At 36.6% G+C, this 19,297-nt stretch overlaps 1 protein-coding gene across 5 annotated transcripts in view; it reads left to right on the top strand.

Annotated features, from left to right (window-relative positions):
- LOC123563949 (lysosomal-trafficking regulator-like) overlaps nt 1-19,297 on the top strand; it is a 132,002-nt gene that overhangs the window by 102,945 nt on the left and 9,760 nt on the right. For 4 of the 5 annotated variants that reach the window (XM_053518799.1, XM_053518789.1, XM_053518793.1 and 1 more), the window contains 12 exons: nt 618-723; nt 1,166-1,286; nt 5,377-5,529; nt 6,342-6,653; nt 7,235-7,391; nt 7,676-7,816; nt 8,957-9,174; nt 9,542-9,721; nt 10,220-10,418; nt 13,848-13,984; nt 18,326-18,424; nt 18,994-19,136. In XM_053518799.1, coding sequence (XP_053374774.1) covers nt 618-723; nt 1,166-1,286; nt 5,377-5,529; nt 6,342-6,653; nt 7,235-7,391; nt 7,676-7,816; nt 8,957-9,174; nt 9,542-9,721; nt 10,220-10,418; nt 13,848-13,984; nt 18,326-18,424; nt 18,994-19,136 — 1,966 coding nt within the window. Of the gene's footprint in view, nt 1-617; nt 724-1,165; nt 1,287-5,376; nt 5,530-5,882; nt 6,062-6,341; nt 6,654-7,234; nt 7,392-7,675; nt 7,817-8,956; nt 9,175-9,541; nt 9,722-10,219; nt 10,419-13,847; nt 13,985-18,325; nt 18,425-18,993; nt 19,137-19,297 lie in introns of those variants that run through there. The other variant, XR_008366313.1, reaches the window with a different exon arrangement.

Here is a 19,297-nt window from a genome sequence, read left to right as displayed (position 1 = left end):
GTTTATCTTGATGATCTTTAGGCCAAGTACCAAACTGGGTCATGTGGGGTGAGAAACTAGGTCACCAGGTCAGATCAAAGGATAAGCTTATTAACACCCTAAAGGCCACATTTATGAGCCTATCTTTTTGAAACTTGGTCAGAATGTTTATGATGATGATTCCTGTGCCAAGTTTAAAACTGGGTCTTATGGGGTCAAAAACTAGGTCACCTGGTCAGATCAAAGGAAAAGCTTGTTAACACTGTAGATGCCACATTAAATTTTATGACCCTATCTTCATGAAACTTGGTAAGAATGTTTATCTTGATGATTCCAAGTTTAACAGGTGAGCGATATAGGGCCATCATGGCCCTCTTGTCTTCTATTTTCTCATAATCTGTAAGACAGGAATTATCACCTAGAAATATAAGAGAAGCTGTATTTTATTTTAGATGAGTTTAGGTAAAATCAATTTTGATTTATTAAGAGCTAAGAATGTCCAAAAAGTTGTGTGTTGGTAAAAACAAATATATACATTTACAACAAATTCACTAATCAAATGTAGGTAATGTAAGGTAAACAGGGTGTAAATGCTCCAAGGACCCAGAATTTAATGAAGATAATGTTTTGATTGACAGGTACTGAGACTGTAGACCCGCCTCTGATTTACTTGTTTGAAGACGATCATCAGATTTCAGACTCTGCAGCCCTCATTTACCAGCTGCACAAGAACAAGAAAATCAGGTGTGTCAGAATAAAATGCATAGAAGAAAAAAAATTTATAGTGATTTCATTTCCTCATATAGTGAATCTAAAATTTCATAGCAATAAGTGTTCTATGAATTTAAATACAGTATTTGATTTTGATCGTTTGTGCCCAGTTTTTAGATATTTACAGAAGACAGATCTAGCCGGCCCTCTAATAGGTAAAAAACAGGAAACGTGTTTAAATGTATTGTGAAAGTTACAAGGATTTTCCATTTTTCATAGACTGAACATTTCTCAAAAACATGCTGAGACAGTCACAGTTACTTTTCAAACTTTATACAACTCCCAGGTTAATCTGATGTATTTTTAATGTAAACATATTTTACATTGTAAGAAATGATTTCAACAGTTTTTATCAAAAGAAATGAAAGCATTATTTTTGAATCAGCAATAATTTGTATACTTGCCATCATTGTAGACACACAAGTACATGTAGAGCAGTGTCACCTGTGGGAGAGAGTAAAGGGGAATTACTCATCGGTGAAGACAGTGTGTTCTTTGTGGCAGATGAGGCTATCACAGATGCTAATTACACTCAGGTAATCTTACAAAGGGTTGTGAAAAGGAGTTTGTTGGATAACTTCTTTGCAAAAATTAAACAGATTGATTTAGTGTTAGCACTAGTGAAAACAATCTGACATTTAATTGCGATGATGTTGCAAAAGAAAAAAATATAACTAGAAGTGCTGAATTAGAGACAAAAAACTTCAGTATCAACTGTTTTGAAAACGGTTTTATAATTGATGTCAACTGTCCTGTTTCTGTCATGTTTATAGGCCCATCTTGACAGTACAGGATCACCAATGTCTGCTGTCTAACTTTTGAAGTTCTTAACCAATTTTCACCAAACTTGTTCAGAATGTTGATTGCCAGGTGTAATAACCAGCCTAATCTGAAGTTTTGACCCTTGTTTCCTTTATAATAATAATTTTTAGACTTATTTTTAAATTTACACTTTCCAACTTCAAAACTATAAAGTTTTATGCACATTCTCATTAAAGAGATTTCAAATTATAGACAATAAATGTTAGGACTAAAAGTATACCTAGATTTAGGATTGTTTAAATTACAGGCTAAATGGTGTGAAAGCTTTGGTAGTAATTTCAGAAAATATCTAAATAATCTATATAATTTCTAAATATCCTTATTGCTTTGAATAAGATAGCTTGACAAAAATTGTAAAGGTTTTCTTTTTGACATGATTGTAATTCAAAATTAGAAGTGAGGGAGTTATGTATGTACAACTTGCAGCATGCAGTACATCCTTACAAAGTGAGTTGTTACGTCACACCTGTAACTACATTTAGTAGTTAGTTCAGCCATATTATAATGCTCTTATTGATATAGCATGCCTCCATAGTGCATAATGTCTCACAGCTTTAAGACATAACATGCTTCCATAGTGGATCAAATCTTACAGCATTATGACATAACACACCTCAAGGTGCACTATGTCTTACAGCTTTATGACATAACAGACCTCAAGGTGCACTATGTCTTACAGCTTTATGACATAACAGACCTCAAGGTGCACTATGTCTTACAGTTTTATGACACTACAAACCTCAAGGTGCTTTATGTCTTACAGCTGACAATACAAACCTCAAGGTGCTCTATGTCTTACAGCTTTATGACAATACAAACCTCAAGGTGCTTTATGTCTTACAGTTTTACGACACTACAAACCTCAAGGTGCTTTATGTCTTACAGCTTTATGACACTACAAACCTCAAGGTGCTTTATGTCTTACAAACCTCAAGGTGCTTTATGTCTTACAGCTTTATGACAATACAAACCTCAAGATGCTTTATGTCTGTAGCTTTATGAGAGTACAGACATCCAGGTGCATTATGTCTAACAGCTTTATGACAATACAAACATCAGGTGCATTACATCTAACAGCTTTATGACATGACAGACCTCCTGGTGCATTATGTCTTACAGCTTTATGACATGACAGACCTCCAGGTGCATTAAATATTTCAGATTTATGACACTACAAGCCTATGTCTTACAACTTTATGACATGACAGACCTCCAGGTGTATTATGTCTTACAGCTTCATGACATGACAGACCTTCAGGTGCATTATGTCTTACAGCTTTATGACATCATAGACCTCAGGGTACATAATGTCTTACAGCTTTATGACATCATAGACCTCAGGATACATTATATCTTACAGCTTTATGACATGACAGACATCCAGGTGCATTATGTCTTAAAACTTTATGGCATTTATAAAACTAAGAAATTTATAAATAGATAATTTTAGTACTGGTCTTGACTTACAGATGGTTGCTCTTAGGAAACGTTTAAGACATCTATAAGGTATTGGACCCCTAATAGTAATGTTTAGAAAATGGCATTTGCTTGGTATATTCTTAAACTTGACCATGTTTCGTACTGTGTTGTGTATTTTGAACAACTTTTACCGTGCCTTTTTTTGTAAATCTTGTATAATTTATGGGATTTCCTCAAGCTGAAGTAGAGACAAATTTCAATGTGATGGCCACTATCTAAAACGTTAGCAGAGAATTCATTAAAGCATTATTTTTGATAAAAGAAACATCAAACTACTGTTGAACAATTATTAAACACAAAATAAAACTGTAAATACCATTTTTTTTCGAGGTTGCCTCAAGTAAACAGATTTAATGAGACAGAATTCTAACTCTAACATTGAAAAATTAAGGTCGATTCCTGTGGGTCTGTTTTGAATTTTGCTCACTTCATTCAAAAATAACCTTGGGGCAGAAGTAAAACCTACCTGCATTTCTTCCACAATATGTAATCTAAAGAATGAAGGCAAAATAGAGAACTTTTACCGCATGTAACTCAGTATTTTTAAAGATGTCTAACTCTACCCCTTCCTGATTCAGAGTTAAATTCTCTTTGAACAGCAAGAAATCGCTTATAAAATGAAAATTTTCCACTTTTGTACAATACATCCATAATAAATCTTGAAAGAAGTAAGAACTTAGGTACTAGAAAAAAAGGAAAATATGGGGGGAAAAATTTGGTCCCAGTGGGGCTTGAACCTACGCACCCCTGAAAATTGCAGTCAAAGTAGGTTTATGGTAGGAATTGAATACTCTTCAAAAAGGAGGTATTCTATTATGGGTCCAATACCTTAACAGTTACATCTATATACCCTACTACTGCAAAGGTTTTGTCTTTCTCCATGTTATTTCAGTAGGACTGGAGACATTAGTATTTTACTACATTGATTTGCAACTTTGATACTTGATGTGTAACATCATTTATGATACCTTTTTGATGTGTTTATTTGGATGTGGTAATGTTTAGTTAGATGCAGTAGTGTTTAAATGCTCATTCAAGGTGATATTTTCTATTTCATTCAAGTTAATGAATACCATTTGTATAATAATGGTTTATATAGATGTGTATGTATTAAAAGCATTAATATTTTTGTATCAAGAAATAGGCACTTGTTCTTTTGTTAAATAATATTGTGCTCCTAAATTTAAGTTACACCATATCTCCCCCAGCAGAATTAGGGAATGTGTTTCTACCTGTTTTCAGTTGATTTCCTTGTTAGCTCACCTGAGCTATGCTCAGGTGAGTTTTTCTGATCGCTCGATGTCCGTCGTCTGTCTGTCCGTCAACATTTAGCTTGTGTATGCGCTAGAGGCTTTTTTTTTTAACTGATCTTCATGAAATTTGGTCAGAATGATTGCCTTGATGAAATCTAGGTCGAGTTTAAATATGGGTCATCTGGGGTCAAAAGTAGGTCACTAGGTCAAATCAAAGAAAAACCTTGTGTATGCGATAGAGGCTGTGTTTTTCAATTGATCTTCATGAAATTTGGTCAGAATGATTGTCTTGAACAAATCTAGGTCAAATTCGAATATGGGTTATCTTGGGTCAAAAACTAGGTCACTAGGTCAAATCAAAGAGGCTGTATTTTTCGATTGATCTTCATGAAATTTGGTCAGAATGATTGCCTTGATAAAATCAAGGTCAAGTTTGAATATGGATCATCTGGGATCAAAAACTAGGTCACTAGGTCATATCAAAGACAATACTTGTTTAAACTCAAGAGACCACATTTTTGGTACAATCTTAATGAAAATTGGCCAGGATATTTGTTTCCATGAAATCACTAGGTCAAACATGTTTACACTGTTATGGTGTGTTTCTCAGGTGAGGGACCTAGGGCCATCACATAAGGTACACATAGATATCACTTACTGCAAAGAGGCCTTTACATTAAAAAATTTTGTATAATGTTTTGATGTTAAATATAATGCTGCACCTTTGTAGGTGTGTGTGTGGGGAAGGGTCTAAGTAAAAGTGTGTTTGTAGCCTAGAATATTGTTTCACTTTTTTAAGAGTTTGGCTTTGAACTTGTTTTATTTTTGATACAAAAAAACAGGAGTTTGATATTGAAGTGCCAACCATTGACTGTAACTGTGTATGTAAATGCTCTGGGCATTTTCCTTCAATATTTGTAAATTGTTATTTCTATAGTAGAGAGACCAGTTTTGCTCTAAGCCCACGTCTTGTGCTTATGTCTTATGTCCCTTTGTAAGTGTGTAAGAAATACATATTTTGTATCAATTTTCTCACAAAAATGTCTCCTTTGACGAATTTATTACTACACAGGTGTTGCTGGGCAACAGAGATCAGTTGTCAATGACATGGCCATTTGAAGATGTGCTAGAGATACACAGGAGATGGTATGAACTGATGGACACAGCCATTGAAATATTCCTCACTAATGGAAAAACATGTCTCTTAGCCTTCAAGTCTGCTAAGGTTAGTAATAAGAATCTTGCCATATGTAATTTGTGCCCTGTACTGCTGAATGTGAACAAACATGTTTGAAAATTGTTACTGACTTGTATAAGTTTTTCATTATTCGCCAGTTTGTTGGTTTTTTAAAATAATGTCAATTCTCTGTTTGACGACCTCTCATTGTAGCCTTAACGACATCTTTATAAGCAGACATCTTCTCCTTGGTGACCTCCCATTTAAAGTCTTCTTTATAAGCAGGCATGCTGTCTTTAATAGTTCAAAAATATGCCCATGTTTAAATACTTAAGAATGATTAAATAATTATATAGTTGGATGCTACCATGGCTAAGTGGTTACTGTTGCTGACTTTGCAGCACTTTCCGCTCACTGCAATGCATTTGAAGCCTTGTTTGGGGCGTGGAATTCTTTCATGTGAGGAAGCCATTCAGCCTGCTTACAGAGGTTTGGTGCTCACCAATGCCTGAAACAGTGGTTGAAGGGGCACTTGAGATCTTCTTCCACCATGGAAAGCTAGAAAGTCACCATATGACATGTACATTTGTAATTGTAGTGGTTTGATATTAAACCCAACGGGGAAAAAAAAGAAAATAGAACAGTTTTAATAATTAGTAGCATTGCTGGTCACTTTGTCAGGTGAGACACAGATGACCAATTTGGAAGTTTTAAATTTCATTTTTGAGAAGATACTGACATCTGACATTTTAAATTTCGAGCTTAGAAAATTTTCTGTTTTAAAACATTTGCAAAAGCATTGTTATTTAAACACTTTCTCTTTAAATCAAGATGAAAGTTCTCTTCTATTTGGTATATAGGAGAGGGAGGAGATATTCCGTCACTTGATGAACTTGGAACTACCAAACCGACGTGACACTGGAAATCTCCTTGACATTGTTGATCGTTGGCAGAACGGACAGATTACAAACTTCGAATATCTTACATATCTTAATAAGAAAGCTGGAAGAACGTTCAATGATTTGATGCAATACCCTGTGATGCCTTTTATACTTAGAGATTACACAAGTGCTACGATAGATTTACGAGATTTTTCTGTGTACAGAGATCTGCTAAAACCAGTATCTGTCCAGGAGCCAAAGAATGAACAAAAATTTAAAATGAATTATGAGGTATACTATTTTCATTAATTGAAATTTGGCATCAGTACATTAGTTGCATAATTTTCTATATACAGAATGGATTTGTTTTGTCTAATTTTTAATAGAAATTGACTGTTAATTTAAAGTAAAGTTATCAACTTATTTATTTTCCAGGATATTTTGGCAAAAAGAAAGCAACATTATGTTTAATAGCCTGCATTCAATTGAGTCCAGTATGACTTAGTGTTATTACAAAACACCAAGATTGACAAAGTTAATGAGTGTCAAAAAGACCATATTAATGTGTTTTACAACTAACATATTATAACTACCTAAGCGTACTGTTCGCCATTTAGCCAGTATCTTTTTGGTAAGTACCCCTTTTAACATTTAATGTTACTGTCCGAATTGAAAGATGGAAAAGTTCATTATAGAAATTCAGCAGAGTAAGGGCTAAGACAAGTTGAAATTAGAAAAAAATGTGAATTTAGCATTAGAATGACTGCTTAAGGCAAGTGGCTGTTGATTATAGAGGGCTGTTATTAGGCTTGTTTGACTGTAATCAAGTCCTTTTTCCAGGCTTTATGTTTTTGTATATATTTCTTTTACAGATTTTGAAGTCAGAGTATGACAAGTTTGGCAGAGAAGGTATTACGGGTCTGCGAGTTGCACCCTATCATTATGGTAGTCATTACTCTAACAGCGGTGGGGTACTGCACTTCCTGGTCAGAGTGCCTCCATTCACTAAAATGTTCCTCGGATTTCAAGGTAATTATTTTAAAGAAATAAAAAATTGTATCATTTAATTACCAATTAATTACCAATGTCTTAAATAATTTTATGATGTCAGCCATCGTTGACAAATTTAAGACCAGGATTAACTGTCAGTAAACTCTTGAAGAGGAATATATATTGTGTCAAAAGTATGTGATCTATATATCTTGAGGAAGGTACATAGAAATTTACCACCCATTGGCAGTTAACCTCCTATGATGATACAGCTAATTAACTTACTTTAGTAGCACCTGCAGGATTATTGGCTTTAATTTCAGATCAGAGTTTTGACATTCCTGACAGGACGTTCCACAACATTCACACGTCTTGGAGACTCTCCAGCGCTGAGTCTAATACAGACGTAAAGGAACTGATTCCAGAATTTTTCTTCATGCATGAATTTTTAGTCAATTCAGAAGGTTTGTATTCTTGAGTCAGTGATTATAGTTGTTGCTTTTCTCTGTAAGTATAGAAGTGGAAGTAGCAAATGTGGCTGCTTACAACAAGTAGCTGCTTAAATGATACTGTCTGAATGGGGAACAGTGCAGATCTTGATCTGCATGGATGTGCAGGCTGATCATGATCTACACTGGTTGCAAAGGCAGAATCAATCATGTCCATTATGATAAGGGTTAATAGAGTTGAGGGCTTACACAGATTTTGACTGTAAGTGCTGGAATCATATTGCATTTTGCTGTCTGGTCTTAGTACAGTCTAAATGAAAATGTGTAGATTAGTTTGACCCCCAGTGATAAATAATTTACAACACAAATCGCTAGATAGATGTTAACTATATTGTGTCATTAAAATGTATCATTATCACTTGCATGAACCCTTAAAGTTTAAATGGAAACATTCTGCTACAAATTTGTAAATGCCTCAGAGGCATGTGATTGTCATAAATGATAAATGTCTTAAAATTGTAGAAATCTATAGTTTCTAGCTCGACTTTTCAAAGAAAAAGTAGAGCTATTGCACTTGCCCAAGCGCAGTTTAAAGTTTTTGATAAAGTCAAATATCTCTGTTACTATCAAAGTTATTATCTTAATATACTTATTTACCATCAAAGTCTACACCAGGAGAAACAATTCCCAAAACTCTAATTTGAATTTTAATAGAATTATGCCCCTTTTTAACTTAGAATTTTTGGTTAAAGTTTTTGATAAAGTCATATATCTCTGTTACTATTAAAGCTTTTGACTTGAAACTTAAAATAGTTATTTACTATCTAGGTCTACACTAGGAGAAACAATCCCCATAACTCTGTTTGAATTTTGACAGAGTTATGTCCTTTTTTAACTTACAATTTTTGGTTAAAGTTTTATAAAGTTTTTACTGACAAAGCTCTAATTCAGAGTCAAGCACTGAGAAAAGTCCAGCGCGCTGTCTTATGGACAGCTCTTATTTGATTGGTGGTATCATTTCACTTTTGACATTCACAATCTAAGTTGAATAAGACAGATATGTAAGGTTTAAAGGACAGTTAAAACTTGATAAATTAAGGCTTTTAATGCAAATGTTTAAAGACAAGTTTCTTAATGCAAATGTTAATATTTCAGGATTTGAGTTTGGTACACGACAGAATGGTGAGGAAGTTAACAATGTTATTTTACCACCGTGGTGTGGTGGTAACCCACGTATGTTTGTTCTGATCCACAGACAGGCCCTAGAGTCAGAGTATGTGACAGAGTTTATCTGTACATGGATAGATCTCGTGTTTGGATATAAACAACGTGGAGAAGATGCTGTAAAAGCCATCAATGTCTTCCATCCAGCAGTAAGTGTAGTTGTTGTCCATGTGTGAGAGGTTGAGATTTCAGTACCATTTATTGTACATGTAGATTTTTTTTCTGAATTTCAGTAAGCATTTTAGATGTCAAAATTGAAAAATGCAATTTTCACACAACTTTTCACAAAACTTGTGCCATCTTTGCTTGGATGATCAAAGGTGTATAGAGATTTTGATGGGACCAGACGAAGCATTCAGGCGAAGGATTTTGGACTGTAATTATTATTTTTGTAGAGTACATTGCACGTTGGATATCTTTAATACTACAATTACCTGTCAAGACTTACAATTCTGTATGTAGATTGTACTATTTCCTTACTATTAACTATGTTTTTGGTCTTATCTTTTCGTACAGACATATTTTGGTTTGGATGTAAGTAGTGTGAAGAATGCCCTGGACCGTAAAGCCATTCAGACAATGGTACGGACTTACGGACAGACACCCAGACAGTTATTCAGGATTGCTCATCCTCGCCAGGACCTGGGACTTTTAGAATCTATTTCAAACAGGCAGACACAGTTTCCAGAGTACAAGGTTAGTGTAATGTATACAATGACAAAGATAATAAACACTCATTATAATAGAACCAAGAAGACTCCTTTGTGTTAGGTTTGATGATGGACTTAATTCCTGTTGTGCTGAATACTTCCAGACTCCTCATAAGTCTTCCGCATCATGAAACGACCATTCTGAGCCAGGTTCCATATCTCCAACTGCTTCACAAAATTCTGTCCGTTTTTTCAACTATTTTGCTAAAGCATTTGTATAAAAGCTAGTATTAGATAGAAGGGCTTGAAGTAGACAATTGCTGTCATTATGCAGTTCCTATTGACTTTTTGTATTCATTCCCTCGAGGTTTTTAATGACATGGCTTTGAATTGTTTAGAGATGCTGTTTTCTGACAGCTCTTCAGATATTTATTTTGGAACTTTATTAAAAATTCTTTTCTTTTTTTTTTTACAATTTAATGAAATAAACAATCACGAAATATTTGCTATATGATTTAAAAATTTTGTGTTTTTTTTACCTCAGCTTGTATCTGGACTTAAATGGGGCACATACCTCGGTTCTCCTGACAAGCCGGACCCGGTAGTGGTATGGGAGGAGGTTTATAAATCACAAGTAGCTTCCCTGATTGCCCTGCCCGCAGGTTTGAGCGGCACATCCTCTGTGTTTGGTATTAGTGCCAGTAGCTGTCTCCTCGTTCAACACAGTCAGGATAAACAGAAAGGTTTGTCAGTCTGTACTAATTAACTTCGTAAACAATTACAATGTAATAATGTGAATAACAAGATATGACAAGTGTTAAAGTTATAGGACCATTGCATGATGTTACATGGTAAGGTAACATGTGAGGCATAATATGAAATAAGGCACTGCCTAAATCGGGAATTGATCCGACTGCAACTCATCCCATAAGACAACAACACAACACATGGTTCATTTGTAGCGCCCTCTCTTCTTCTTCCTCGTAAATTCATCCCTCATATTGAGTATTGTTGAAGATTATGCTATTTTCAGTCTTGGCGGGAAATAACTCGTCTTTTCAGTTATTACAGTCCATCTGCTTGCCCACAAATATGCGTTTGTATCAATTTAAAAGTAGATTTTGGAATAAAAAACAACATTGCCCATATTTCTAATAATGTGCAAGACGTTGCGGTTCGGACAAGTTATGTGAACGTTTATAAGGCACATGGAAAAAGCGTATTCTTCCAAAAAATCTAAAGTCAGACGCTCTGTGCACATGCCGGTGTAACGGTCAGATTTTTCCCTGGGGAAAAAACCAACCGGTTGATTTCTTCCCCAGGGAAAAAACCAACTGGTTGATTCTTTCCCCGGGGAAAGAATCAACTGGTTGGTTTCCCCCCCCCCCCCCCAGTTTTTCCCCCCCTTGTTTTTGTGCATAAACAAGGGAGAAAAAAAAACCAGTTGGTTTTTTTCTCCTCCCTAGTTGTTTTTAACTGGTTAATCAACCGTTAGCATTATCATTTTCTATGAAAACATAGTGTAAAATAAGTCCAAGTGCAGACAGACTGGTAGAGATAAGTCAGATTATAATGCAAAACAAGACCAAGTGCAGATAGACCTATTCTGCATTACAAATTCGATAAGATTCAGATAGACCTATTTGCTAATTAGAAATTATGTAATTATTTAAGATTTTTTTTTCACAAATTTTTTGGAGAATGTGTGTCTCATCACGCTTTATCCAAATACGCAAAAAAGTGATTTGGTGAAAAATAGAGGGACCTGTTTTGCGCCAAGCCATCGATATATTTTAATTTGATAGTATATTTCATTCAGTAAATCGCATATTATCGTAGAGGGATCGATCCCGATTTTCGGTAGGATTGATTCCCTATTACAGGCAGGCTCAATTATCCTGTTCACTGTATATCAAGCTGACCCAGCCATGTGATTTGTACAATGACACAGAACTTGTGAATACAGTCCAGCATTGTACCAAGTACTGATTTGATAGTAGCAGTTTTAAGGCTGCATATTTTGTATATAGTTTGTTTCGCAGTCCATCTAATTTATTTCCCAATTAAAGGCAGTAATTTTGGCAACAGCAACAGATTGCAATTAGATCTTTATGGCCAGCATACTTTCATGTGCAATGCTCAATTGATACAGCTGTTTGGCATGTTCCACAGATATGTGTTTTTATATTTCATATTGATAATGTCATATGCACTTACAAGCTTTTTATTCAACATTTTTCTTTATGACGTTTTAATAAGGAAATTTATTATGTCTCCCCCAGGAGACATATTGTTTTTGCCCTGTCCATCCGTCCGTCCTTCCGTCCGTCCGTCCGTACGTCACACTTCATTTCCGAGCAATAACTGGAGAACCATTTGACCTAGAACCTTCAAACTTTATAGGGTTGTAGGGCTGCTGGGGTAGACGACCCCTATTGTTTTTGGGGTCACTCTGTCAAAGGTCAAGGTCACAGGGGCCTGAACATTGAAAACCATTTCCGATCAATAACTAGAGAACCACTTGACCCAGAATGTTGAAACTTCATAGGATGATTGATCATGAAGAGTAGATGACCCCTATTGATTTTGGGGTCACTCCGTCAAAGGTCAAGGTCACAGGGGCCTGAACATTAAAAACCATTTCCGATCAATAACTAGAGAACCACTTCACCCAGAATGTTGAAACTTCATAGGATGATTGGTCATGAAGAGTAGATGACCCCTATTGATTTTGGGGTCACTCCGTCAAAGGTCAAGGTCACAGGGGCCTGAACATTGAAAACCATTTCCGATCAATAACTAGAGAACCACTTGACCCAGAATGTTGAAACTTCATAGAATGATTGGTCATGAAGAGTAGATGACCCCTATTGATTTTGGGGTCACTCCGTCAAAGGTCAAGGTCACAGGGGCCTGAACATGGAAAACCATTTCCGATCAATAACTGAAGAACCACTTCACCCAGAATGTTGAAACTTCATAGGATGATTGTACATGCAAAGTAGATGACCCCTAACGCTTTTGGGGTCACTCCATTAAAGGTCAAGGTCACAGGGGCCTGAACATTGAAAACCATTTCCGGTCAGTAACTTGAGAACCACTTGACCCAGAATGTTGATACTTAATAGGATGATTGGTCATGCAGAGTAGATGACCCCTAACGATTTTGGGGTCACTCTGTGAAAGGTCAAGGCCACAGGGGCCTGAACATTGAAAACCATTTCCGGTCAGTAACTTGAGAACCACTTGACCCAGAATGATGAAACTTCATAGGATGATTGGTCATGCAGAGTAGATGACCCCTAACGATTTTGGGGTCACTCTGTTAAAGGTCAAGGCCACAGGGGCCTGAACATGGAAAACCATTTCCAATCAATAACTTGAGAACCTCTCGACCCAGAATGTTGAAACTTCATAGGATGATTGTTCATACAGAGTAAATTTTGGGGTAACTCCGTTAAAGGTCAAGGTCACAGGGGCCTGAACATTGATAACCAGTTCCGATCAATAACTTGAGAACCACTTGACCCAGAATGTTGAAACTTCATAGGATGATTGAACATGCAGAGTAGATGACCCCTATTGATTTTGGAGTCAGTCAATTAAAGGTCAAGGTCACAGTGGCCTGGTTCATGTAAAATCATTTTTTGGAAATAACTTGAGAACCACTTGACCTACAATGTTGAAACTTAATAGGATGATTGGACATGCAGAGTAGATGACCCCTATTTATTTTGAGGTCACTTGATCAAAGGTCAAGGTCACAGGAGCCTGAACAGTGACTTGAGAACCACTAGGCCAAGAGTGTTGAAATTTAGCGGCATGACTGGACATGCCAAGTAGATGATCCCTATTGCAGCCAACCATCAGTGTCTCTTTGACTTTCGCTCCTGACCCCTATTGACTTCTTGCCTCTAGGACTTTGCATTTGGGGAGACATGCGCTTTTTTACAAAAGCATTTTCTAGTTAACCCTTACCATCTGTGCAGTCTGATCATGATCTGCACTGTTTGCTATTCAGCCAGTACCTTTTTGGTAAGGACCCCTTTTAACAGTTAATGGTACTGTCCAAATTGGAAGATAGACAAGTTCATTATAGAAATTTAGAATGGTAAGGGTTAAATAATTTGTATTATTTGCTTTTGTTGTTACAGATATTGTATATTTTACAGCTACATTAACAGATACATCATCTGGTGTAGTTTGGGCAGCCATTTTGACATGGGGTCAGCAGGATGGACTGGTTCGCATCATTAATGGAACAAATAAACCTGCCCTCAACTTCATCAAATATAACCAGTCTGATGAGGTAAGCTAACACTAACTTAATAAAGTTAGTGATTTAGAATTCTGAGTGTGACATTTTATTAGTCCCCTACTGGTTGAAAACCAGTTTCGGGGACTATAGGAATGCACTTTTCCGTCCATCCGTCTTTCCATCCGTCCGTCCGCAATTTCGTGTCCAGTCCATTACTCTGTCATTCATGAAGGGATTTTAATATTACTTGGTACAAATGTTCCCTAAGGTGAGATGACTTATCCTGCACAAGACCTGGACCCTGGCTCAAAGGTCAAGGTCACAATTGGAGGTCAAAGGTCAACAGGGTTTTTTTCCTGTCCAGTCCATAACTCTGCCATCCATGAAGGGATTTTAATATTACTTGGCACAAATATACCTCATAATAAGACAATGTGTCATGCACAACTTTAAAATCCCTAGCTTAAAGGTCAAGGTCACACTTGGCAGTCAAATGTTTACATGTCATGAACAGGGTCTGTTTCGTGTCCGGTCCATAACCCTGTCATTAATGAAGGGATTTTAATATTATTTGGCACAAGTATTCCCCATGATGAGCTGATGTGTTATGCACACAACCCAGACCTTTAGCTCAGAGGTCAAGGTCACAATTGGCGGTCAAAGGTCAACAGGTTTTTTTATCTGTCCAGTCAATAACTATGTCATCAATCAAGGGATTACAATATTACTTGGCATAAATGTTCCCCATGATGAGATGACGTGCCATGTGCAACACCCAGAACCCTAGCTTTAAGGTCAAGGTCACACTTGGAGAACAAAGGTCAAATGGAATTTTTAGCTCGACTATTCATAGAATAGTAGAGCTATTGGACTCGCCCATGCGTCGGCGTCCACATCCGCGTCCCGATTTGGTTAAGTTTTTGTATGCAAGTTGGTATCTCAGCAACCACTTGTGGGAATTGATTGAAACTTCACACACTTATTCACTGTGGTAAACGGACTTACACTGCAGAGGTTCCATAACTTTGTTTTGCTTTTTTTACAAAATTATGCCCCTTTTTTGACTTAGAAATTTTTGGTAAAGCTGTTGTATGTAAGCTGGTATCTCAATAACCACTTGTCGGAATGGATTGAAACTTCACACACTTATTTACTGTCATAAACTGATTTACATTGCACAGGTTCCATAACTCTATTTTGCTTTTTTTACAAAATTATGCCCCTTAGAATTTTTTGGTTAAGGTTTTATATGTAAGCTGGTATCTCAGTACTCACTTATTGGAATGGATTGAAACTTCACACGCTTGTTCACTGTCATGATCTGACATGCACAAAGCAGGTCCCATAACTTTATTTTGCTTTTTCACAAAATTATGCCCCTTTTTCAACATAGAAAATTTAAGTTAAGTTTTTGTATGTAAGCTGGTATCTCAGTATCCACAAATGGGAAAGGATTGAAACTTCACACACTTGTTCACTGTCATGATATGACTTGCAGTGCAAAGGGTCAATAACTCAACTTCGCATTTTACAAAATTATGCCTCTTTTTGTTTTGCAGGTCCCATAACTTTATTTTGCTTTTTCACAAAATTATGCTCCTTTTTATGCCCCCGAAGGGAGGCATATAGTTTTTGAACCGTCTGTCTGTCGGTCTGTCCGCATTTTTCGTGTCCGGTCCATATCTTTGTCATCGATGGATGGATTTTCAAATAACTTGGCATGAATGTGTACCACAGTAAGACGACGTGTCGCGTGCAAGACCCAGGTCCGTAGCTCAAAGGTCAAGGTCACACTTAGACATTAAAGGTTATTGCATTGATGGGCGTGTCCGGTCCATATCTTTGTCATCGATGGATGGATTTTCAAATAACTTGGCATGAATGTGTACCACAGTAAGACGACGTGTCGCGCGCAAGACCCAGGTCTGTATCTCAAAGGTCAAGGTCACACTTAGACATTAAGGGATAGTGCATTGATGGGCGTGTCCGGTCCATATCTTTGTCATCGATGGATGGATTTTCAAATAACTTGGCATGCATGTGTACCACAGTAAGACGACGTGTCATGCGCAAGACCCAGGTCCGTAGCTCAAAGGTCAAGGTCACAGTTAGATGTTAAAGGTCTTTTTTCATGATAGTGCATTGATGGGCGTGTCCAGTCCATATCTTTGTCATTCATGCATGGATTTTAAAATAACTACGCATAAATGTGTGACACAGTAAGACGACGTGTCGCACGCAAGACCCAGCTCCGTAGGTCAAAGGTCCTAATCTCGAACATCGGCCATAACTATTCATTTAAAGTGCCATCGGGGGCATGTGTCATCCTATGGAGACAGCTCTTGTTCAACATCGAAAATTTTGGTTAAATTCTTATATGTAAGCTGGTATCTCAGTACCCACTAATGGGAATGGATTGAAACTTCACACACTTGTCCACTGTCATGAGCTGATAAGCACTATGCAGGTTCCATAACCCTATTTTGCTTTTTTACTATATTATGCTCCTTTTTTGACAAGGCTGTTGAATAGTCGAGCGTTGCTGTCCACCGACAGCTCTTGTTTCTTGTCCAGTCTATAACTTTGTCATGCAAAACAGGATTTAAATATCAGTTGACACAAATATTCCCCTGGATGAGAAAATGTGTTATGGGCAAACCCGGGCCCATTGCTGAAAGGTCAAGGTCACACTTGGGAGTCAAAGGCAGAAGAGCTTTTTTTCCTGTCCAGTCTGTAACTAAACAATCCTTAAAGGGATTTTTATATTACTTGGCACAAATGTTCACCACTATGAGACAGAGTGTCATGCACAAGAACCAGGTCCCTAGGTCTAAGGTCAAGGTCACACTTAGAGGTCAAAGATCAGATACAAGAATGACTGCCAGGAGCATTTCTTCTTCATGTGTGGAGGGATTTTGATGTAACTTGGCACAAATGTTCACCACCATGAGAGGGATTGTCTTGCGCAAAAACCAGGTTCTAAGGTCAAGGTCACACTTAGAGCACACTAAGAGGTCAAAGGTCAAATTCAAGAGTGACTTTGTCTGGAGCATTTCTTCTTCATGCATGGAGGGATTTTGAGGTAACTTGGCACAAATGTTAACCATCATGAGGCACCCTTGTTTTTAGAATTACTTCCCTTTGTTTTACTATAAATAGCTTATATTGTAACTTTTTTATTACTGGCTTTCGGGAAAAATCGAGACCACTTTTCTGTGGTACAACATGCATGTTATATCCAATTTTTAGGTGTACTTTGACTTATCTCTACCTGGTTAAGAGTTATGTGTGGACTTATATTATATAGAAGTTTTTTGGTTTTTTTAGGATTAACTTCCATTTGTTGTTATTATAAATAACAATAGAGAAAATTAGGTGCCTTCCAGCAATACTTCATTCACTTGTTCATTTTAATCTCGGTGAATGAATAGTGAAAAATGTATGTGACTTTACTTTTGAGAATATTGATAGTTTGTGATATAAAATCATTTCATACCCTGTTGTAATCTGCCATAACAGATCAAAATATAAAGTAGGAAAATCAGAAAAATAAACAGATATTGTGTGATGATGAGGTGAATATCCAAGTTTAAGGACGTTTGTCAGGTCCATTGACTTGGATAATCACTAATTTTAACATACAGTAAGTATTTTATTTTATGACTACACTGCAGGTTTGTATTTTATAGTAAATCTAATGCTAAATTTTCCCTTAGAAAAAAATTATTGTCAAGTCATCAACCATTTTCTGTTGGAATGCCTGTAATGTACTAGAAATGCGAAAAATGCTGTCAAAAAATTAAATTGAATCAAGAGATCTCTTTTATCCGTATATATGCCATGATAGGTAAACCTGATTAAATGTGAGATAAAACTGTGTTTGGTATTATAGTGTACCAGGGCTTGTTCATAAGAATATCACTTTTTGCACTGAATATCACTTTCTATGGACCTCCATTTGACAGTTCCCAACCAATGAGATAAGAGGAATTCATGAGTCACAAAAAAGATAGATATAATTGATGTTACCATAAAATACTAACTGTACCATTGGCTCTTGCCCATAAGTGGCTCCCAGCTGCAAGTTTGTTAGCTAATTTTATGGTGGGCATATTGTTCTGATTCAGCAAAAAAAAAATGTATGAAGTATGTACTGCTATACTAACAGTTCCGTTCTAGGTTCACATCCATGTCAGACTTCACAGGTAGTGAACTAAAGATTTGTTATGTTACAGGAAGTGGACCAAATGAGTGACTTAAATTGTTTCAAGTTATTTACAAAATCTGTAATGAACTTGTATAATCTAGAACCAACACATAATGAAATATATATAATACCAGGTTCATAGATTTTCCATGTCTCAGGTAGAATTACTACTCTTTATTTTCCAGGTAACCTGCTGTGTGTCAGTACCTGATTTGAGGCATCTATTTTTCGGAGGAACATCAGGGGTGATAACCATATACAACACTAAACATAATCCTGCTAAGGTTAGACAACTTTGTATAGAATTGTGGGGTGAGGGGGGGACTCTGTATAGACTCAACCATCTAAATAAAACATGATGTGATCTGTTTTAGCATCTACCGTCTACAATGGGGACAACTCTTTACCATCTTTACAGGGAGAAAACTGTGTTTAGACTACCTATTGCAACAGTGGAACCAATCTTTCTAGAATCTATCATCTAAAAAAGGGGGTGAACTCAAGACTCTGCCTACTAAACTGGGAAAACAACCAACAGGGAACAAAGAAGAGAGTGATCTAACCACAGTCAAGCTTAAATTTATTTGTTTCTTGCATACCAGACTGGGATTTCAGGTGATTTCACCAGTGCTGGAAAACTCCATCTTAAGAAAAAGCTTTAGTTGCTGGTGGTAGGTGCTGATGGAAATATCCGGCTCTCCAGTAACTGTTTATGCGGTAACTCCTCAGAAAACCTCGAGCCAGATATTCCCATCTGCACCTACCGCCAGTGAAAGAATCTTACAATAATCTATACAAATGTGAATGAAATCAGTAATTTTTAATGCTTTTTAAAATTTTGCTTTATTTGTAGGAGAGTGAGTTACAGGTGTTTGGTCATAAGCGATGCCTGTATGGACATAAAGGTGCTATCAACAGCCTAGTTGTGTGTAAACCATACAGTATCATGGTCAGTGCAAGTCAGGATGCTACATGTATCATCTGGGATCTCAACAGGTATGATACATGATCTGAACAAGTAAAAATCACATCTTGACAGGTATAGAATCAGATCAGATGTTCAGCCATTTGTTTGTTAGTGTGATATTTTGAACCAAAATCTTGACTGAAAACAATGCTTATTGTAACATCTGGCAATTGCAAATGTAAAAGATACT

Source organism: Mercenaria mercenaria, chromosome 1 (genome assembly GCF_021730395.1).
Source record: "Mercenaria mercenaria strain notata chromosome 1, MADL_Memer_1, whole genome shotgun sequence".
NCBI lineage: Eukaryota > Metazoa > Mollusca > Bivalvia > Venerida > Veneridae > Mercenaria > Mercenaria mercenaria.
This window is presented reverse-complemented; position numbering and strand designations above follow the sequence as displayed.